This window comes from Rhea pennata, chromosome 1, assembly GCF_028389875.1.
Source record: "Rhea pennata isolate bPtePen1 chromosome 1, bPtePen1.pri, whole genome shotgun sequence".
Classification (NCBI taxonomy): domain Eukaryota; kingdom Metazoa; phylum Chordata; class Aves; order Rheiformes; family Rheidae; genus Rhea; species Rhea pennata.
This window is the reverse complement of record NC_084663.1, coordinates 205,916,173-205,939,975: the sequence shown is the minus strand read 5'-3', so window position 1 is coordinate 205,939,975 and position 23,803 is coordinate 205,916,173. Positions and strand designations below refer to the sequence as shown.

The following is a 23,803-nucleotide window of genomic DNA, read 5'->3' as shown; positions in this document are numbered from 1 at the left end:
GCATACAGTTTATGTGTATGTATGCATATATCAGCTGGGGAATATAATGTTGACTTCTGTGGAGTGCTTGGGATCTTGCCCCGAAGGAGCTGGCAGTGGCTAGGGGGATGCGGACGTGCTCTTTCTCCTTTGGCTGCCAGGCTGCCTGATTTGGGTCATCATTTCCTGGAAAAGTGAGCATGCAAAGCTGGCAGAAAAGTCCAGTACCGTTTACTGAGAAGGACTTTGGTGTGATAAGGGCCTGAATTTTGGCTTACATGTAAGACTAGTTTAGGAGAGCCTGGAGCCGCGGTACTTTTATTGGTTCACTCTGCTCAGAGTCAAAAAGCAGTACCCACTGAGTCACAGGTGCTATTCCCAATAATCGTGGTATGGTTGTCTGCCTCAAGGCTTTTGTCTTACTGAGCTGCTTTCTTACAGTCCCTTCTGTATCTCAGCTTTCTGCTTTCTTCCATTTGCTTCTCTGAAGAACAGCATCTCACTTTTATGATATCTTTTGAAGAAAATTTTCAGACTAAACCTACCAGAAGATTAAAAGAACAGTGGCTTCCACCAAACTCCTATATTTTCCTTGACCCTTTCATTTGTTACCACCCAGAGTGCAGAGAGTGAGACTGAAATACCGTTATGGTCTGCTTGTGTGGGCCATGGTTTTGTTCTAGGTTTGCTGCCATAATCACAGCTCCATTTCCTCTATGTTTTACACATAGTAGAAAATTAAAATTCTGACTATCTTAATAGTCATGTGCAATTTTCCCTTCAGAGATACCATAAGGTTGCTCAAAGTGTCTTGGAAAAATTTCAGCATGGAAATGCATTCTGTTTTTTTAACTTTTTACTATTATAGATGTGGCAGTAGATGAGGTATCTCTCATGCAAAGCTCGTGGCTTTCTCTGAGGCTTTTCTATTAGAAGCGTATGGGATTGCTCTTAGCGATTTCTGTAGCTATTTTGCCATACTAGAAGAGGGTTAGTTTTAAGTGTGAGCAGACCCTCGGTGCTGAGGACTATATTTGGTGGAAGATGTATGCTGTTGGGGTAGGCATCAGAACATTAGAAAAGGAGGTTCAGAGGAAGTTATGGGAGCAGCCTATCATCTGCCATACAAAATAAGATTGTTAAAAAAAAATAATGATAAGGGAGGAGTAAGTACTTGATTGCATTCAGAGTAGAATTTATAGGTCAGTCAAGTTGTCAGGTAAGAAGTGTCTAGAAGATGATGAATTCTAAGTAGGCAGCTCCTCAGACCATTTATTTGGCTTCAAAAGACTCTACAGTTAGGGCTGCAGTTAAATTCAGCATGTACTCAGGTGCTGTCCTTCTGGCTAATTCTGTGCTGTCCTTCTGGCTAATTTTCCAGGTTTGCAGGTTCAAGCCTTGGTTAAGGAAAGGAGTAGACCCAGTTTGGCCATGGTGTTCAGGTTGCTGGTTCGGATATGGGCATCTGTACTTGGCTGTGTGACCTGTGGTGTGAGTTGGCAGGTATCATCTGTCATGCACAGATGTTGTGGCCCTCTTTGGAGTGACAGCATGAGTGGAAACACTATACCATTAAGGTTTCTCTGCTAAGATTCAGCATTCATGCAAGGGGTATCTCGTGGGGACTCCTTCGTGGGTTCCCCATTAAAGAGGTGCAGGGGTGTGTGATCGTTCTTAGTCTTAGGAGTGAAACTGGAAATGTTCTTGAATGTGTGTTTAACAAATCTGAAAGGGAACTCCCATCCCACCAGAAGAGAAAGCAAAAGGATGCTCCTAACCCTTGTCAGTATTGACAAGAGATCTTTCCTTCAAAGGGCTGAACTAAGTTTTGGCCTACAGATAGTTTTCACATTTTGTCTGATGCAGCCATGAGAACTTTTGCTCAGAGCAGAAGCAGCAGCTTGACAAGGTTTTACACCCTCTGGACATAAAGGTCGAAAGGTGAGTTCTCTTCCCTGGTCTCTCTCTAGGGAAGAGAGGAGAGGATATAGCTAAAAGTGTATTTAATAAAAAATCAAAAGCTTTGCCAGCTGGGCAGTTTAAGCAGTGTGTACAGTAGTTCTGATTCAAAACAAGTCACGTCTCTTTTTTGACATGCTAGCTGCTGCATGAATCTGTCCCCTGTGTGCAAATCCAGTGTGATAGAGAGGAAAAACTTTCATTTTCTGGATATGGGGAGATGCCTGCAAATGTATCTAGGTAAAACATCAGTTTCCAATGCATTCAGTTTGTGTTTCATAGGACTCTGAGTTTAATACGGAATGTGTTGCTTTTCAAAAGGATAATTTTTTGTTATAATATGGAGAATGTTTATTAAATATACCAACTCAGAGGCCTTATACCTAGGAAAATTGACTGTACAAAACATAAGAATAGAGTAATCTATTATTTTTACAAAGCCGCAAGGTTTGTTCTGTAAGAGCCGCTTGTAAACTGGGAGTTTCTCCTCAAATATAGAAGGGTCACCAGCTTGTTCGCTGACTGTAACTGCTGGCAGTTTAATGGTCAGCATGGACAAAAGTGAGAGATGTTGCTCCAGGCTCACCCTTATGTCATGTCCAGCGGATGTGCTGCGTGTGATAGTATGTGCACATCTCCAAACCAGGCTCATTGATTTCTTACATGCCCTCATATACTCCAGTGAGAAAACTGATATTTAAATAAATTTATTTAAATTAAGTTTATAAATAAATTTAAATAAATAAAAGGAAGCTTCTGGCTTAATGCCTTACAAAATGAAAGGTAAAGCTACTGCTTGTCCAGCTGGGCTTTTTTTCCAAGTTCTGTGCAAACTCCTGGGCAATGCTAGGCTATTTTACATCTGCCTCACATTGGAGTGTCTCTTCTGCTTGCACGGGAACTCCACATTTTTCTTTCTTTGGTGACGCTTTCATTCTGAATTCCAAGTTACCTGCCACAGAAGGACACAATACCTTTCTACAACCATAACTATTCCCATCAGAAGGATTCTGAGTGGAGAGGGTGTTATCGTTCAGTTATAGGTATTTTGTCCCCTCCATGGGTACAACAATACAGGGACTCTCTTCTAATAAAATAATGCTGATCAAGGGAATTAGCTGGTAAATTGGGAGCACTCTGGCAACCTGGTACAATCCAGTGACTCTTCTTTTTCAATACTCCTTTGGAGAGTACAGCTGATCACTACTCACAACTTAATAGCACTTAAGGCCAGAAGGGACCAGATCTTCTCATTTTGTCTCACTGCCCGTTATATTTCACCTTTTTTACCTCTTTATTGAGTCCAATAATCTTTTTCTGACTAAAGTGTAATGTACATTTGGGATGAAATGTTTCTCCCTCCAAAGCTTCTAGTCCTGAAGATGTCTAGAGGTGGGGAGGATGTATTCCTGGAATTAAGCACTCACTCTGGAAAAATAATTAATGAAGAGGGATATGAAGATGATTGCTTATTTTATTTTTTCTGGCTTCAGTTTCCAATCATTAGATCTTGCTCCACCTTATTTTGTTAGATTAAAGAGCCCTCTAGTTCCCATTAATATTTCTCCATGATCTTCACATGGATTTTGTATTCAAGTTGCCTATTCATCTTCTTTTTAATAAGCTTAGTAGATCGAAGTCTTTAACTGTGTAACTGTAAATCATTTTCTCTGGTCCCTGTACTGTTTTTGGAGTTCTTTTTTACATCTCCAATTTTGTTGACATCCTCAGGGAAGTACAGTTCAGAGTCATGTGCTTCCAAGTAGGGAGATGTTGCTGTCCTATGCAGAGGGGGTAAATTATACTCCAGTGCTTACTCTCTGCTTCATAGTAGCCCTTTCAGTCACAGCTTCTTTCGTACAGCTTGCATGTTCAAGTCCAGTGTGACTATTAAATTTCTTTCAGAGATGCTCTTTCTCTCCTTTTTGACTATGTATCTGGCTTTAGTTTTTGATAGAAAAAAGTATAAAGTGTATTTCAGAATTAATGCTGTTACTGTTTTTGTAGGGTTCCCTGATTTATTCTGAACCAGCACAGAACTGAAAGAAATGAAGACAAAGAAAATTACTCTATTTCCAGTATAATAAAGAACTCAACAGAAAGGGAAAAGACATTTACTAGGTGGAATATTCCTGGTGGTTGCTTGTTTGCCTTGACTGTCTGTCTCAGGCTAACACTCTTCAATACTGAGGTTCATCAGTAGAGTCTGCGCCCTTTTAAGTTTTATTTTAGTCTAGGTAAAGTTAACATTTCATTCTTTGGCACCAGTACTTGTTCTCCAGGCAGACGCTGGTGGATAGCCTCCCTTAGAAGTCTTGTTCAGCAACAAAATTGCCCCAGGTTCCTTTCAGGTCCCTTACCAGAGATATAAAATACTTGAAGCATAGGCACAGATTTTGCAGAAGGGGTCCCAAAACACTCTTTCTTACTGTAGGCAATATAAAAGATATAAAGATTGTTGTAAAGTAAGAAGAACCGGCACTTAAGTCCCTTGCCACTCTTGATCAGGCCAGCACTTTTTATCAGAATCCTTTAGAGTATCCTGTGTCTTTTTTTCTCCAGCTCCTCTTCCTGCCTCAGCTTTGTGCTGCTTCTGATCTCTAAAATAAAGATCTCTGAAGATATTTCTAAAATAACCAGGAGCAAGCCCTTCTTTTTAAACTAGGTTCCCAGTCCTCCTGTCAGAGGACACATGGGTGAGACTTTGATCTCTTTATTAATCTCCTAAAGAGGATGTGCTGCAAATGTGGGTTACTCCGGGCATTAGCCAGGCCCTTTGTGAAAGGGTGCCTCCATACAAACGGATTATTATCGAGGTTTAACAAATTTCATTGTTGGTGCTAACAATGTAAGAATTTCTGCTGATACCATCTGCACGTTCATTTCATTGTGAAGGCTACACGGATGAGCTGAAAGCACAGAAGACTTTCAGAATCCATATGGTGTTCAGAAAACGAAACAGAACTTGTAGTTTGCTGTAGAGAAAAACAGATACAGGAGGATAAACGCATACAGAGGCATTATAATATTGAACAGAATTTTGTAATTTGTAATTCGTGTATAGATGGAACCCCAAGAGCCATGAACGCTTTTTTAAAAAGGGGGAAAAAATGCATAGTCAATAGAATGAAATTATATAATCAATCATATTTCTTCTGAAGTTACTTTAAAAATGTGCACTGGATCTTACTGGCAGCATTTATAAGTACTTGGGGTATTTAAATTTTGTATGACATCCCAGATTGCACTTTTTGTCTGTTAGGCTTCCTATGTTTCCTGAAAATTTTAGCCTGCACATATCTAACCAATAGCAAAAAGTTGATCTTATATATAAGTGCCATATTTTGCTATCTTTCTGAGACTGAAGAGAAAAATCCCTCACTACTTGGTTTGCACTGCAGGTTTTTATTTCACTGTTAAGCAGCGATGGAGTGTGTCTCATAAATGAGAGGATTTTCTATAGTATTTTTGTTTTTGAATCAAGTTTGTGCATTGATCTGTGCATTGCATATTTTTGTTTATCTGTTATTATGCTTGTGATTTTTTATGCCCAGGCAAAAAGCATTAAAGGAAATACTGAAAATGAATATTTCTCTAAATAAGTAGAGGGCTGTGTTGGAAGATACAGAAACCATAATAAAGCGTAGTCAGGTTAAAATGTTGGCACATCTTATTTAATTTAATTCATAAATGGAAGAAGATAGAGAATTTATTTGACTGGTTCAGTGTCTTGATGATATGTTTGGAAAATTGCTCTGAAATTGATGTGTAAGTGACCTTGAAGATGCCATATTTAAGTGATAGCTCATTTTGATTTGAAGTTGTAAGCCTTGCCTGTGCTTCCCCTCACCCCTCCACCTGCCGAGAAAGCATGCAAAGAAAGCCAACAGCATTGGGTTTAAGTGTTTTGAAGGTAATGAAGGAAAAATCTCACCTTAGAATATAAGTATTTTTGAAGGTGAAGCACCTAATCTGAGACATGTTGTTTTTTTTTTTCCAGTCTCATAAAGATACAACTTTGTTAGAAACTCTAAGGCCCTGGCAGCAGTTCTTCAAACTCAGGGTCTGCCTTGGGCGACCGTGGGAGCTCTGCTGCCCGAGGCCCCAGAAACCGAACCCTGTGCTGGGTTGGGCATTTACCCCCTTGAGTCCTCACAGAAGGAGGCAGCACAGGGTGCCAGGAGGAGGGCAAATACATGGGATCTGTAGTCACACTGGGAAATACACAGAATTTTTTTTTTTTTGGGGGGGGGTATGTATTTTTTAATTTGAGAGGGCACTGGCCAGACCTAAACTTGATTATTACCTTGAGTTAGTTAAATTTTCCCACCTACTCTCATAAATCAAGCTGCATTTTTATTTCATACCCTGGCCAGTCTCTGTGTGATTGGACATGAATCCATCTCCAGCCAGTATCAACGTCAAACGTACAAGAGCCTAATGATGCATCCAAACAGTACCGCACCTCATGCAGTGAACCTTGCCAGACCTGGTTTGCATTTGCACCACCAACCTGCACTGTACTTCCAGCTCAGCTGCAGTGGCCCTGCCTTTGGCTCGAGCATGAACTGGCCTGAAACCTCAGAGGTCGGATGTGATTTTGTCGTGTACCAGATCTGTTTTACAGACCAACTGGCTGTGCTTGCTCTAGCTTGTTGTATGGTGGTAGTTTTTTCCATAAGCGAATGAGATGTTTGGCTGTGTTACATACTGAAAAGGTGTACGGAGCCGCAGCCCGCTGGTGGTCTGCACTTCCAGACTTCACGCTGAAATAAAATTGCTGCTGTGATGCACAGTGGCAGTGGACACTGTGCTGTAATGCACAGTGGCGTGTCATATAGCGTGAGAGTTGTAAACCCTTACACTGTCTACTTACGTATCTATTACATGCGGACATATTACATTTATTAAAACGTTGAATGTCACAGTCACAGTCTTCATTGTTTTAGATATTCGTGAAATTGCATTTAATAATATGATTGCTAAAAGTATATTTGCAGACTAACTCAAATCTCTGTTGAAATAGCATTGCTAAGGATTGGATTTCTAATTCTCTTTGACTGCACTGGGAACTTAGATGTAATATCCTCTGTAAAAACACATATTTTGATGTAACAGTAAATTTGTATAGCCAAAATATCAGCAAAACAGAGAAAATTAAAAGTTAAGCCCTAGAGAGGAACATTACCTGTCTTGCACTGTTCAACTGAGCATGGTTTATTATATATGTCGTATAATATAAACAGTGGAACTGTAGAGTAAGCATTGAGCGAGACAAAAGAATATTAGAAAATTCTACATATGTATAACCTCACAAAGTTAATATTGTTTTTGGAATCATTCCTTGTCATGATCTAATCTCCATTTAAGTCAATGGGGATATTTCCACATACTTCAGTAGGAGCTGGGTTTGTGTTTTAATATGTATTAAAGCTTACAACATTTGTGCAATAAAATAAAAATGGGAGGACACAGTTTGCACAGTGGGGGGGCTTAAATGAATGCACTGAAATTCCATTTAATCACCAGAATAAGAAGCCTGATTTTCAAAGTTGCCCACTGTGAGCTGTGGGTGGTATGAACGATAGGCTTCCTTCATGCTCTGGTTGAGCTGGTGGTTGATGTGATACTGTCGTCCGTATTCAGAACAGGAGCTAGTGAGTCATGACTTGAGAAGGCTTAAAAAGAGGTGAATATAATATGTGGTTTATTCTGATTCCTACTGGCTTCAGTGGTCCCAGTATGCCAAATCAGTCTGGTCTTGGTGTTTGGGCACAGTTCACATGTTCATTACACCAAAACTGTTTAATTCTGTAGGTTATATTTACAATTTACCCTTCATGGAAGTAATCAAATAAATATCTACTGAAAGAGACATAAACTCTGCTTTTATACACATCATAGCCTGTTTTATGTGAAGTCCCTAAATAAAAAATACATGGTTAGGCATAATGTTAGATTTCTTTAAATCAATAATTTTCTTTCTTAATTGAATGCAAAATTCTTATCTGCAAGTCATGTCATTTTGGTAGTTTTTACATTTATTGGCATAATGAAGAATGGATTTACATTTTTTTAAAACTTATCATCCCTATGAGGGCTCTCTCTTAAGTGTCCTTCAAAAATCATATACGTGTTCAATGCTAGGAATATGGATTAATTCTGACATTTGCATTTACATTTTCAAATCTTTAGATGACCCCCTGTTGCAATTAATCTTTGTACAGCCATGCTGTTTCTATGTGGGGATAGGATTTGGTGTGAATTTGAGTTTAGGAATGTAATGGGTGTGTGTAAACGTTCATCTCAGTGAAGCCTGATCAGATTTTTAAGTGTTTTTCCTGTGTTGTAGACTGACAGTTTCTGAAAAATATCATTATTCACCTGTTTTCTTGTAAGACTGCACCTATTTATTTATTTTTACCAGCAAGGAAATGCAACTGAGATATTTTGGCTGACGTTTGGTGACAAACAAGGTGGTGTGTTTGCTACTGCTAGACTTGCAGTCTTTGATGAGGGTTATGAATAATTAGTAGCATTTCAGAGTCAATGATTTTTCCCTTTTTCCTTTGAATTTAGATGATGAAACAGAGCTCAGAATACTTCATTGACAGTATTCATTCTCGACTCTGCTTAGTTCCTGTCCTTTTAATCTGGGGATAGGCCAGCTTCTACTTTGTAGCTGTTTTGCCCTGAGCTTGTTCTTTTTGAGATTTGAGGAGCTGGAAATGAGTTTTTGTAGCACTTTGCACCACAGGAGCTGAAGTGACCTTACAAATATTCTTAGTGAGTTTGCACTGACCCTGGCGCTGAAGTCAGGAAGAAGTCACATGCATCACTCTTAGCCCTTCAGTAACCTTTATGGCGTATATATTTTTATAAGTAGTTAAAGCAGTAGCCCTTGCATTTGCGCTAGTGAGGAGCTGACTTTTGGTGGGAAAGAGCCTGCCGAGCTCTAGTGTTCCTTGCCCCAGAGCTCCCCAGGACCAGGGCACATAGCAGAGAACATGTGGCAGTCTCACCTCCACCTCGCACTGTCGCTCACGGTGCTGGACTTGATGTGCCTCCACTACCTCCCACCAGACTCCTCCTGTCCTCTTCTGGGGCCACTCTTGGGTCAGGACCTCGGAATAAGTGGACTCGTTTACCTTATCTGACCTTTCCTAGTTTCTCAATCTGAGATGCAGATTTCTGCAATTAGCTCCTGAAACAGAGGAAATACTCCTGAAAAGGAAATAGAGGAATACATAACATCTTGTCAGTTAGACCTTCTTCAGTTGAATGACTGAGAAGAGCTGATGGCATTAAGCAGAGTGTATCCTAGCAAAACAGCTGCAATGTTTGAATAAAAAAGTAACTGAGGGTTTTTCTCCAGTACTTTTGTGTGATAGAGGATTTTGAAAGAGTGTGTTAAATTATTTTTGCATCTAGGCCAATAACTTGGATGAAGAATAGGTTATGTTGTAGTAGAGTGTCCTGTCCCAGTACCAGGATACCAAAGGGAAATTCTGGCCCTTCTCTGGCAAGCAGTTCCTCCTGACAGAAATCTTCTCTGTTGAATATTTGCAGTCTCCTTTTTTTCTGACGTCAGCTCCCAGCTCTGAGGACTTGATTTGCTTTTCTCAGCTAAATTAAAGAGCTGCCTTATTCTGTCTTTTCCCTGCCCAGCTTCTTACGGACCACCAAGCTGTCTTTTAATCTTGCCTTCAGAAAAACTACACATAATTGAACTGCTTTCAGCGTTTGCTCTATTGAGACTATTCATGAAGGATGAGCTGACTCTTAGGAAGAACGTATGTAAGAAGCAGATATCCATGGTAATGGGCACCTATGTAAATACCCGGACTGACAGCTCCAGTAAACAGTCTCTTGCAGAGCCATGGCAGGTCCATTCATCACGCGACCTGTACACAAAGTGCTGTCAAATGTGCAAGGTAAACAAACAGGGAGCAAAAAGAGATGAGAAAAAAATAATGTTTTGGTGTAATCCCTTTCTGTTTCTGGAACCTCTCGGGTTTCTGGTGGCTATAGTAAATATGCAACTTTCAGATAATTTTGGAGTGGACAGTGTTATTTTTAAGAGGTATGCTGAAAGATATATAGCAAATCAGTGGGAGAGGCAGGACTAAAATTCCAGTTCACTCAATTTTTGTCCAATTTAACAGCCGCTAGGTTTCCACTGCCTTTTTTGTTTTGCCTTAGCCCATCATAATGCATCATCTCACTGTATGCCACTTGCAGGAGCAGTGTAAAAATGTTTTCCCCTTATTTTCCTGGGGAAAGAGGGAAAACAAACCTTTAAGAGAAACAAGCACACAACCTTTGCATTGCTGGCACATTGCTGAAAGCCAAAGGGCTGCACTTAATTTACATATAAATGTGCATAGGATTTTAATCAGAGATTAACACAGTCTGTTGTTATTTTTCATTTATAGTGTTAGTAATGCACATGGTGCTTTGCAAATCACGCAGGGCAAATGTGCTTTGAGGAATGTAGTGGAAAGCATATTGGTGGCATTGCTTTTCTGACTGATGACTGGCTTTTTTTCTGTGGGTACCACAGGCCTGAGGAAGTACTGGCTTCAGTAGACTTGCTTCAGTCCTTTAAGGATACTGCAAAATCCAGCAGTTTTCACTGGGGTTGGTATAAAGAGCTTGCTTAGATACAGCTTGTTGGGAATTCAGCTGCCTTGTGTTGAAATGCCCTAGTTCCTCGTGGCGTAGCGATCCGGTGAAACATCTGTTTCTCAGGTTCGTCTGTAAATGGGTCTGCAAAATCTCAAACTTTTGGGTGTTTTTATCAGTTTGAAATTTTCTGGTTCTCCTATGGTGTTTCTTCATGTTTCTTGATTTGTTCAACTCAGGCATAATTACCTTGCTCATTTCTATTTTTAAATAACAGGCAACTGGGAAAAGTGTACCACAGAATCTGTCCAGGAAAAGCCATACAGTTGTACCAAAGGCCTCTCCCCCTTTCTGCTCTTCTGTATCTAAAAACAAAGGTCTATGCTTCTTCTAAGGTCTTAATATCTGTTAATATTCATAAGTTCTGAAGCAAGTGAGTTCTTACTGAATTTGTAGTAGTCTTCTACAGGAATAGTCTCTCTTCCTATTCTTTTATTCAGCTAAGCTGAAGTAGCCCAGGGCCTACCTGGATTACCCCAGAGAATGTTTTGTAGCTCTTGATACCAGCTATATCAGCCTTTCTGCTTTCATACCATAATGATGGAGAAACTCTGTTGATAGTAAATGTCATCATTAGTGTTCAGAGTCATTAAGATGAAGTTTAACATTTCTCTGAGAGGTGTCATCCACAGATGTGTGGAAAGATTGGTTTAAATTGGGGCAGCTTTTATGTCCCTGTGAATACTTTTTAAGTCTAAAGCTTTTTCCACTTAAAGCACAGGCTAATGTAATGCAGAGAGCAGCGCTGGGGATGCTCTTGACAATTTGGACCTTGACCTAAAATCTGGTGCAATGGTGAAGAGCTTTTGAATATAAGGAAAAAACTTCTTTACTGTGAGAGTGACGGAGCACTTGCCCAGAGAGGTTGTGGAATCTCCTTCTCTGGAGAGATTCAAGGCCCACCTGGACACAATCCTGTCCAACATGCTCTAGGTGACCCTGCTTGAGCAGGGTGGTTGGACTAGATTATCTCCATAGGTCTCTTCCAAACTTACCCATTCTATGAGTCTATGTTTTTGCTGACATCAATGAGGTGAGGATCAGGCTCTGCCAGTGGCTCTGGCACTCTGCCTCTTCCCATGGTGCAAAATTTAGACCCATGTTTTTGTGGTCAGGAAGGAGGAACTTCTTGCAGCTCATTCAGGAAAGTGGTGGAAGCTGTTCCTAGGATCAGGGCAGGGTCTCCACTTGGAAAACCTGAAGGTGAACAAAGGACTTCTGTATTTATCAAGCAGCTGTGTCATGACAGGTGAAATGACAAGACATATTGAGTGAAAGGAATTATTCTGTAGCCAGGGCTTTTTAATAAATCAAAAGTAAAAGGAAGAATCCAGTGTAGCAGACCCACTGGCAGTTGCTAGCACTTATTTCATGATCATTTCCTTCTGAAATACAGAAATGCAAGGTAACTGTTGCCAGGAGTCATAAAACAAAGGAATGACTCAGAAGATATATTTATTAGCAGCTCAATATTGGTGAATTCAGCTTCATAAACAGTGGTTAATCTGCTAGAATGTTCCTTGCTTTCAGTAGGGAAAAAAACCCCACTCATTTCAATTTTTGTTTAAAGATCTAAAGTAATTTGTGCCTTCTGAATAAATCAACATCTCCAGGAACACTATTATTCATTTTTTTGCCTTTTCCTTGCCCACATGAATTTATTTATTTATTTATTTCCATGGAGTGTCGTTTATTATGGACTCTTCTTGTCCCTGGGATGTAATTTCTCTGCTGGACTTCTAGACATTTTTATCACAGTTCACTACATATTTCACCCATGTTTCTACAGAAAGTCATTATGTAGCACAGCCTGCTGCCAAGGATATTTAGAATACCCTCTGCCCTTGTCGTACGGTGCTGAGATGCTCACCTTTGGTAGGTGAATATTATATGATCAAGGAGGACATGGACCTGATGTTACTGGAAGAAGACCTGAGTCTGTATATGGCTGGTATTTGAACTGCTCCTTTCCCCTTTCTCTCTCTCAGTTTGATCAAATTGTAGGAAAATATCTGTCTTTTCGAACTAGTGTTAAAAACATATTTAAAAAATTCCAAACTAAAAAAAAAAGGATGTATCCTAAAAAACAGTTGCCTGTATATCAGGCAATTACATGGCAGGTCCTGTACTATATCCTGCCCAGAGCAGAATTTGATGGGGGGAGGCGGGGAGGGAAGGGGTTGGTAGGAACCTGGTCCTGACTCTCTATGCAGCATCTGTTCTCACTCACAGATCATTCCTGTCTTATAGCAGGATGTGGTAGTCTCTGAGAATGGAATTTATCTCCATAACGTAGGTGACTAAAAGTCACCCTATGCTGCCTGTGCAGTCCATAGAAAGAAACAGCTGCATCCTAAGAGAGGTCTTCAAGACACATTGGATGAATCATCCTTTCTCTCTGGTCATTCAGAGTAGGATCAGTTCTGCTGTAAAATGTCTGGGGCAGTTTGCACTGAGATTGTTCACATCATCAGGGATTGGAGAGTTCTACTGGGCCATCACATTCATTTCTTTTACTGAAGTCTCATGAGCATATTTGTCCTGGATGCTCTTTACATATAGTAAACCTACCAGTTTACTTCCAATCAAACTAAACCAAAGGCTAACTGGTGGTATCATTTTATGTGTTGGATTTTAGGCATAGCTTGTCTTCTAGTGTAAGACTGGGGCTGCAGAACAACAAAAATAAATTACATCTGAACTTTATATACTTCATTAAGAAAGATTTTTAATAAGACTGGGGAGCAGGATCCTTTCTTGGCAGCCCCTTCTCTGACCACAGCAACAGAGGGTGAGAACTGAGTCCATACACTTCCGCAGTGGCTCCTGAAGCCAGTCTGCGTGAAACACCTTTCACATGCAACTCTGGCTTCCGTTGTGCTGCTATAGAGTTTAATTTGTTTAAAAAAACCCTAAAATTAACCAAAAAACGAACAAGAAAGCACACTTGCCCCCTTATTAGCACCAATCTTAGAGCACCTTTTTGCTGAATGAGGAACTGATATGTTGCTCCAAGTAGCAGCAAGCACATCTGAGCCTAAACTCAAGTTTCTGATGTTACCATCTTGCCCTGAAACTTCTTTACTAATTTCTCTGTCTTGACAGGACTTGCTTGTCTGCAAGCTGTCCCTTTTAATTTGTTTCAGGTTTGAGATCCACTATATTAACGTGTCATCCAGATTTAGTGATGGATTAAGAAAATAAAACATTCTTGGCATGTGTATCCTAGAAGTTGTGGGAAAGTGCGTTTACGTATTTTGATGCTGACATGACCTGTCTCTTGTTATGGGTGCATTTGATCCTCTCTGCGTTTGTCGTCAGCATCTAAGTCAGAGGTTTTGACAGCGCGAATATGAGCAGGTCTCTGTTTCAGAAGGTGTTTCTGGCCCTGTATCAGCTTTTGCTAAAGTCCTTGTGGTTTTGATGTTCGTTTCAGGAGGCGGATGGATTTCTAAATCACTGTAGGCAGAAATGAAGGCAGGTTGGAATCTGTCACGGAAGAAAACATGTGCAGGCGGGTAACCCCACGGGATGATGGGTGATGAAGCCTTTGCCCTTCTCTGGCTCTGTACAAATACTCACTCTCTTATTTCTCAGGACAAGGTAGAAAACCAGCAGGTGCTTTCTTACATCAGTAGATGATAAAAAAGAGTATATGCCTGTCTAAGAAATGCTGTTGTGTGAGTTTTTGATTGTTCATTACCACTGTGCAGTAAGTTATCTCTATTAAATTTAACCTTTATTTTCCAATTTTGAATTAGTTTATTTTAAACTGCCCCCTGATTTTGGGAGTGTTCTTTTTTTTTTTTTTTTTTTTTTTTTTTTTTTTTTTTTTTTAATATAGCAAGGGTTCTGGCAGTTGTTTTAAAAGTGAAAACACCTTTCCTTCCTTGTACAATTCATTGTCAATAGTGATATCTCTTTCTACCAAGACTTACAAGTTATCCTCACTAGCAGAAACCACTGGCCTTTCTTCTCTGTCAGCTGCAGTCCCAGCAGAGAATTGATTGTGACTGTTAGGACACTTACGAGATCCATCTTCTTTTCCTCCAGAATTTCTTGGGACAAAGGATTGAGATATTGAGCAGAGTTTAAGAAACAATGACTGAGTTCAAGTTGCTTTTTTTTTTAATAAAATTGGAGTAATTAATAAATCTGAATGTATTTCTACAGTACGCCCTACTCAAAAGAGATGTGATTTTTCAATGTTCCTCTTCTTGACATACTCTGCTTGCTGTTTTTCTGCAGGAGTTATCTACACAGCAGATATTCTTGACCGGGAGACAACCAAATCCTATTGGTTGACAGTGTATGCAACGGATCATGGTGTCGTCCCACTCTACACTACCATCGAAGTCTATATTGAAGTTGAGGATGTGAATGACAATGCTCCTCTGACCTCTGAACCTATCTATTACCCAGCTGTCATGGAAAACTCCCCGAAGGATGTATCTGTCATTCAGATCCAAGCCCAGGATCCTGACTCCAGCACTAATGAAAAGCTGACTTACCGGATTACAAGCGGAAATCCTCAGAACTTCTTTGTAATCAATTCCAAAACAGGTAAGGAAATCCTACTGTCTTACAGCGGTAGGCAAATGCAATTTAAATGTTTATCACCTTATGCCTTTCGGGATCCTATGAAATTGTGTTGCTTTCCAAATGTTAGTTTTCTTATTAGTTATATGTTTGAAGCATCCTCCTCAGAAATGCACTCATAAAAGAGTGCATTGGTAGATGACATGATGTTACTTCCCTTGTGCTGCTGTGGATCATTTCTCTGTAGATCACTGAATGGCTCCTGCTGTTGCCTCTCTGCTGTGCCCACAGGGATGAGACTTTACTATACTGAACATGCACAGCACTGCTAGGAAGTGGATTCAAGCAGTTGTAGTTTGTGATCCTTTGTAATTTGGTGTAGCACCACTGAAGTGAGGGCACTAAAGCTGTCACACACACATCATTTAGCTCTGTGTAACAGTAACTGGATGCCGTTCTACAGCCACTTTTATATAAAAAGACAGTTTAGATGATCTAATAGTCCCTCCAGCCATTAAAAAAAAAAAATCTATGAATTTACATTGATTTATAACAGCTGGGGATCTAGCCTGTGTGTATAATGCTACAGATATGCTTCTGTATGCCTGGTAGTTAAGTTATGCTGAAGTCCTCTTATTAGTTATCATGGGACCAGGTCCAGTGGAGCCTGCAAACCCGTGCAGACTGGCTCTAGGGGATCTCTATGCGCTTAATGGCTTTGCTGAATTAGGTGTTGCGGGTGCCACTGTTCTGGGGGATAGATGAAGAACGCACACCAGGAGACGGTTCAGAGCTTAAACTCGAGGTCATGGATGCTGTGCTGCTTGCATACCTGCTTTCTTTTGCAGATGATCTTCTCTCTAGCATTTGCCTAGCTGTCCCTTGTTCGTTATCTGCCTGGTAAACCTTCTCACCTTGATGGGGAACCCAAAGCATGTTCTGTAGCTAAAGAGTCAGTGAACTGTTTCACAGGAATAGGCTGATATTTGTCAAAATACTTCAGGGGATTCATGCTCTTGTCATGTTTGTTATAATGGGAGATTTTGGGCTTTTCTCCAGCACTTTTAGAAAGAAGTTTACTGACAGTATCTACAAACCTGGGTTGTTTCTTGGTAGAGGATGCTCCTTTTTTGTTCTGGGGTTTTATTTTTGTGGGTTTTTTTAATATATATATCTTCTGAAATTTTCAAAACAGCTAGAAAAACAGAAGGAGTAAACCCAAGAATGAACATTTTTAATATGAGATAGAGAAGTGATATTTACTAAATAGCTTTTTAACATTTGGCTGGGCAATCTCATCACAATATGTGACATAAGAAGGGGCTGGAATCTTTTCAGGCATAAGCCCAGGTAAAGGAGTTGTTGAGCATGTATAATCACTTTGTTCAATCTGCTGAGCCTTAAGGCACAAATCTCACTTATTTTTAACACTTGAAATGGCCGAAGATGGCTCTTCCATCTGCATATCTTTCCTCCCTCCCCCTGCCCCATAAATCCCATCTGGGCTAAATAGCAGAGTTAGGACTCTGCAATGTATAATGCATGTGCCCCCCGGTATCAGCTCCTCTCACAGAGCAACCTGTTCAGCAGAACTGCTCTCATCTAGATGGCAAACAGTTTAAGGCAGTGACAAGTACTCAAGACTGGCACGCTGCAGTACCCCACAGTCCATTTAGTGTGTGCCGATGCAGCCTTAGTCTGTGGTGGGAGCACCTAGCACCCGTGTGCTATGGCTGGTAGTAGAAGCTTGAGGTGGCGCTTCATCACGCTGGAGTGGAGGATGAGAGTAGTTTTCTCTAACAAGGAGATCTTCTTTCTCTTCAATTGCAGTTAACTCTAAAGATTGTTCATCTTCATTTTACCCTGAGAAAACTGCTGCCTGAGAACTTAACGTAAAGGCTTCAGAATGATTAACATCACTATTTTGGCAACTCCTGAAGGGCCCCCACTGCATTAGATGAACCTACTGGCTGCTGACCGACTGTGATTTGTCATGTATATGTGGGATAAATCATCCCCATCTATCCAACTCCCTTAGCTGAGAAATGCGAAACATTGAAAGCTGGGAAGGATGTCTTAAGGATGTCTTTTTTTTTTTTTTTTTTCCCCTTGAAAATGATTGTGTGTGCCATGAGGTGCCTTGTCCCAAAATGGAAGGTTATCATTTTGAATGCACGGATTTCATCCTCCCTTGTAAAGTGTTGAAGTATAGTGAGTTCTGCCTGTACCATGCTCAGTGTCAGCATCAGGAGGCTTTTTTCTGGCATCCCAGGAACAAAAGCATAGCACATTTTCACTAGAAAGGGACACTGTGGTATATGGCCAGGCTAATTTTAATCATTTCTGTGTATCCCATTAGTTTCTGTAAGATAATGGTTTACACTAAGATTGTTTTATACAGGCTGGTTCTGCACATGCAGAACAGATTTGTAGCATGCCAGCCCCATGCTCTTGCTGATATTTAGCAAAACTGTAATTCATGGAGCACTTTGCATGGCAGACTTGAATGTTGAAGTGTGCTGTATAATCAAGATTAAAAGGTTTAACGTGAACCCAAATATGTAGTGATTGCAGTGTAGGTGGTTTGAGTGAGTGTGCTCCTGCCTTGGAGTTAGAAAAGTTGTTCATGAGAAGGGGATTTTTTATTTTCTGTGTCAGCTTGAAAACTTAATGCCAACAAACTGACATCTTTCCCTTGTGACTAATCAGGTGTTGAGAGGCAATGTGAAAGCACCATCCCACATTTTTTGCATCCTTTCATGAGAAGCATCAGAAATTGACCTTAAATAGAGACGGGAAATTGGCTGGGTGCTCTTGCGGTAATAAGAAATTTCTCAGATGTGTGACTGATTGGGCTTTGCTAATGTGCTTATGGTTAAATCTCTTCCTAAATTTGTGCTCAGAAATGAATATCCCCCAAGTTCAGATCATTATTGGTCTCAGGAAGCTAGGCAGGGAAGAGGAGTTTGCCTTTCTCTGCAGCAAAGGAGCATTAGAGGGGCAGGTTTAGCTCAGTTGGTTAGTGCATGGTGCTGCTAATGCCAAGGCCGCAGGTTCAGTCCCCGTAGGGGCTATACTGAGGGTTGGACTAGATGGTCTCCAGAAGTCCCTCCCAACCTATGGATAATGGATCAAAGAGCACTTTCGTAGATCATCTGGATATACTTCAGCAACATCTCCCAACACTGCTGGAGAACAAAGCATTGCTAGCCTTGACCTCTTTTGTCCTGTTCCTGGGTTTTAGGACTTGGCGCTTTACATTGAGGAAGTTTGGTTTGGTTTTTGTGTCCAGTTCTGGGCTCCCAGGACAAGAGAGACATGAAGCTACTGGAGAGAGTCCAGCATAGGGCTACAAAGATGATCAGAGGGCTGCGGTGTCTGCCGTATGAGGAACGGCTGTGAGAGCTGGGCCTCTTCAGCCTGGGGAAGAGAAGCCAGAGGGGGGATCTTATCAATGTGTAGAAGTACCTGAAAGGAGGGTGTCAAGGGCACGGGGATAAATTCTTTTCAGTTGTCCCGTGTGACAGGACAAGAGGCAATTGACAGAAATGGAAGCACAGGAAGTTCCGCCTGACCGTGAGGGGGAATTTCTTCCCTGTGAGAGTGACGGAGCACTGAACCAGGTTTCCCAGAGAGGTTGTGGAGTCTCCTTCTCTGGAGAGATTCAAGGCCCACCTGGATGCAACCCTGTCTAACATTCTCTAGGTGACCCAGCTTGAGCAGGGTGGTTGGACTAGATGATCTCCAGAGGTCCCTTCCAACCTTACTGATTGTATGATTCTATGATAAAGTACAAAGAGAGAGCAAAGCATGTCATAGTTTAAGGCATGTATCTGGTATCTGAGTATTACTTAGATATTTCTACATTTACTGCTGATGACATGGTTATCTGCAGTAGCAATGACCTGGTCAGACTGAACTGGACAGACCGAACAAGGTGGATAATCCCTACTTGTTTTGAGATGGTCCTTGCTGGCACTAAGAAGAATCCACTGATGTTCCTGCACCCTGGTCGTGCAGGGGGTCCTATCTCCACCTTTGTGCATTCTTGAGCTCCTTTTCTGTGATGATTTGAATTCAGTAATGACCTCAATTCCTGTTGAGTTTGCTTTTAGCCACTTTATAGCTCATTCAGGTCATGCAAATTTTTAGAGGCACACATACCAGTACAGGGTGCTGCGGCCTGGTTAGGACACTGAGCCAGGATGTAGGAAAGACAGGCTTCTTTCCTGGGTCTGATACAGAACTGCCATTGCAGCGAAAGGATATAATCTTTTCGTGTCTTAATTTGTTTCCTGGATAGTGAGAATAATAATACTCCCTTTTCCCAATGGCTGTAAGCCCTGTCTGAAGGCAGTAAAGTGTTTAGTACAAAGCTTATTCTACATTTATATGGACTGGCACAGTTCTGGGTAGGTATTTTAAGCACTATTGCACTGCAAATCAATAGCATGCATTTGGGTCTTTTTGAAAACTATCTTCAGATTGTTTGGGACTGCCGTCATCCATTTACTCAGTAGTCAGTGGAGAGAGCAATCGATGCTACTGCAGAAGTGAAGGGCTGCTAAAAGACCCTTTAGGCAAGAACCTTCGCCACCAAAGTCATCCTCTGTAGCCCACCCTCTCACCATTGGAGACAGATCAGGGTGAAGTTAGTCAAAATCTACTACTACCTGACGTGACACGGGAGTGTATTCGGCTGTAAAGGCTTGAAATACGCACCACAGGAGCTGCTATGCCTGCCACTGCCCCGACCTTACCTTACCATGGGAGTGCGAATGCAAATGGAGCTCAGCGACTCAGGCTGCTCTTTGCAGGTTCGCATTTCAGGCTTATAGAGGCGGCAGAGCAGGCCCCGCTGACCCTCCTTTCTGCTAGGGAGGAGAAAGGTGAGAACGCATGCCGCCCTCACACGTGCAGCTATCCTGCTCCGTAAAGGCAACAGGGAGAGCAGGGCCAGGAAAACCCCTGCTACCTCCCATAAAGTTCTTTGTTTTCTTACCTAGGATTTTTCTCTAATGTACAACCGAGTGTCAGCCTGTGCCTCAGTGTATGCTTTTAGGTCATGAGCTGATATTCATAGGTACAAGCACTAAGTGAATAATATAGCACATGAGTACCTGTGAAACTATAAATCATCCATGCTGAAGAACAAGGAAGCCTTGTTTTTCAGTGTAATGTAGAAAACTCCCTCGATTTAACAGGTCCAGGAGAGCAAACCAGGATATATTTAGTTTCACTGGGCAAGGGATATTGAAATGCACTATTGTCCTTTTGTGTGTGGGAGGGAGTGATTAACACGTTTTTCAGATAGCTGCAGTGACTCTCCCGTAGTTACACTGCAGCAGGGAAAGATGTGCCTTCTCTCCTTGTGGCTCTGTTTTCCAGACACCTCGTACGTACAATGGAAATGGAAGTGTTCCCACTGCCGGGCGCTTTTAAAGGTCAAACTGCCTGTCTGGCACTTTCTGCATTTTGGTGGCTTAACCTACACCCGGGCTGATGTTGGAGTACTGCTCACATCACATTTTTAAAAGGAGGCCATTGATGGGAGCGTTTAGGATTTTAAGCATTTCTGAACACATGCCTTGCGTTAGTGGATAAATACCCTACTTAATCTGAGCTTTGGCCACTGAGGCTCTCTAATGGCTAAATAATGTTTTAAAATAATGGAGCTTAGACTGATAAGTCCTTTAGATGCCTAAAAGAATACCAGAATACTCTCTGCATTTCCAGTTATACTCTGTCCCTGGTGGTTTTTCTCTTTTACCTTGGCTCTATGAAGAAAGTAGAGGGAGGGGCTCAATCCCACTTTGACACTGTGCAAGATAACTGGGTTTTACTGTTGCAGTTAAATAAATAGCATTAGGTGATGAGGTGAGTTTGATACTGCAGTCGTGGCTGGACAAGAGAAAGGCAGAGCAAATCTTGGTGCTGACGGGTGGACCGGCTGGCCGGCTCCTTGCCCTCTGCCAGAGCGCTGTGCTGGAGTGCACTTGGGAATGCTACAGCAACCTTGAGCCAGCACCAGTGAGCCTAGTAGCGGTTATTTTGGGGTGAGGGGTTTGTGGAAAAAGGTAAATAAAACAGATGATGGAGTTGTAAAAGAATGACTGATTAGGATCATAAATTCTTACTTTTATTTCATATGTATGGGTGTTAATAGTAGGTAATTTGCTACATGGGTTTATTAATTTTCTGTCCTCTGAAGAAAACAATGAATTTTAATTCAAACCGTTGCATTATTTTTAGTGTTGCACATTATCTTGGACAAGCCAAATAAGCTTCTCTTTAGTCTTACTTAGATTATATTAAGAGATATTTTAACTAACATGCCAACAGAATGAATTTAGCTCCCATTCACTGCAATTCTGTTGATGTAATGAAGTTACTCTACGTTTATGCTGGTACGTATTTGGTTACCCCTTGCTTGGTTTCTTGCCACCACCAAATACTGATTTAACAAAGGCAGACTCTGAGTACTCCCAAACTAGTATTTGCTTGTGTTTTGAAGCAAGATGCACTAGAGGCTCTAGAAAGTGTGCATCTAGGTCAGAATATCTTTTCAGAGCAGTGATTCTTGTTAAAGGTGTCTCTGAACTGTCTCATGGTGCACCAAGATTTAGAAAGTGATTGGATATTTTCTTGCTGAAATAATATTAGTGTGTATATAAGGTTATGTGGGGTTAGTAAGGGTCAGGAATTAATAGATATGAATGCTAAGAAAGGAACCTCTAAGCAGGCTTAATTTTTCTTTCTTTTACACTTCCTGAAACAGAAGGTGTAGGATCCTACTAGGGCTGAATACCAGATTTGCCAAACTGTTTTAAAGCAATACTTCCCTTTCCTGCCATGCATCCCTATTTTTATTGATACTTTTGTCTTATTTTTGTCAAGAAATTTCTGCACATATTTGTTGTCTCCACAGTTTGAGCTAAATCCAGTGCTTTGCTGTTGCACTGTGTCCTAAAGGTTACAAGTAGTATAGCTTTTGGCTATTCAGTGGCTCTTTTCAGCCTAGAAATAATGATGATGAGAGAATGATTGTCGCTTATGTATTCAGGAGAGCACTTCTTGGGACTCTGTGGTAAATTCTTGTTTCTCCAAAGCCCAAATTTGGATGTTTTTGCCAGCAGAGGAAGAAAGATTGTTAAACATAATGGGATTTTTCAGTTCTTCTGGGGTTTCCAGGTGGTGGATATCATTTCAGGGGGACACATCTTGTTCTGGGAGGCATGTTTCAGTGATTTTAACAATCCAATTATGAAGGTACCCAGTGCTTTTTGGGTGATGCAAAATGCCATGCAGACAGTGAATGGAAGTGAGACATTTTTCAGGTTAAACCTAAGCTACATTGAGTTGGGGGAAAAGCTAGCATCTATTAGTGCCATAAAGTATGGGGCATTTAAAACCTCCGACCACATAATAATTATAGGTAATGCTAGACTATTAGCAAAGATTAAACAAAATTACTTCTATGATGATGTTTTTAATGCATTTTGTATCAATGATATCAAACTAAATTTAATACTACCTTGGTCCTTTTGTCACTCTCTTTTAAGAGCCATTTCATTCTATCTTTTTATTTTATTCTGTTAAGAATAGGCATTACTCTGGTAGACCAGTTCTCCCTACTCCGTGTTCCCACCCTGTTATGGATGTTCTGCTGCATTGCTGGGGATCTGTCTGAGATTACAGTTGACATAGCTCATACTATTAAATTCTTTCTAAACTTACTTTGAAATAAAATCTTAGATACTTCATACAGGAAAACCTTTAGCCTTATTTCTGGATTCTGTATTCTAACTTGCCATCTCCCTCCAGGGCATCTTTTAGACACTACAGTCAACAAAATGGGAAATATCTCGAATTTTGCAGGGTGTTGCAGATCAGGCTCCCTCCTGAGCTGCCTTCTGAAACATGGTGGCATGCTGGCTATTGGCATTTGCCCGTGTGTTTGGCGTGGTACAGCGTTAGATTTGTGTGCGTACAGGCTATCTGTAAGATACTTGTAAAATAGCTACCTGAATTGTAGGAGATGGATCTGTGATTGTTGTGCTCACTGCCATTTATATTGTAGGTGTCACTACAGCTCAAGTGACCTGTTTCATGAGACTTTACAGAAAAAGAAATCATTGACTGTAGGTCTCTTAAATCAATGGTAAATTTGGGGACATTTGTTTCCCTTCCTTCCTCTGTCTCCAGCACTACTTGTGGAAGTGCTACATTCACTTACAGGTGCTTGGTCCAGCCCAGTATACCTATAACTGAGTAATATTAGTATCGATTTTAACAAAGTAAAAAAGATCATTCTTTTCTTTCAGCTCTCAATATTACTTTAAAGCATGTGTCTTATGACTTCTTTATAATATGCTCACTATTAAAAATTAGGCTTTTTCTGAGTATATTAAAAACCTTAATTTATACTTTAGGATGGCTCATTCTTTAGTAGACACCAACTTTCCAGTGGTTTAAGCCATGAATTAGTCCCTAGCAAATCAAAAGACCATAGATGTTGCTGTTACTTGCCTAATCACAATGGGACCTGGAAGTCTACTAGGCATTGTACAACCTGTTAGACAAAGTTACTGCCTCAAGGAACTTGTAATAACAGCAACAATAATAGCAATAATAATCAAAA

The 23,803-nt window shown here is 40.8% G+C and overlaps 1 protein-coding gene across 1 annotated transcript in view; it reads left to right on the top strand.

Moving 5' to 3' along the window:
• FAT3 (FAT atypical cadherin 3) overlaps positions 1-23,803 on the top strand; it is a 428,821-nt gene that overhangs the window by 179,750 nt on the left and 225,268 nt on the right. The window contains exon 3 of the mRNA XM_062577955.1: positions 14,872-15,186. Within this exon, the coding sequence (XP_062433939.1) occupies positions 14,872-15,186 (315 nt within the window). The remainder of the gene's footprint in view (positions 1-14,871; positions 15,187-23,803) is intronic.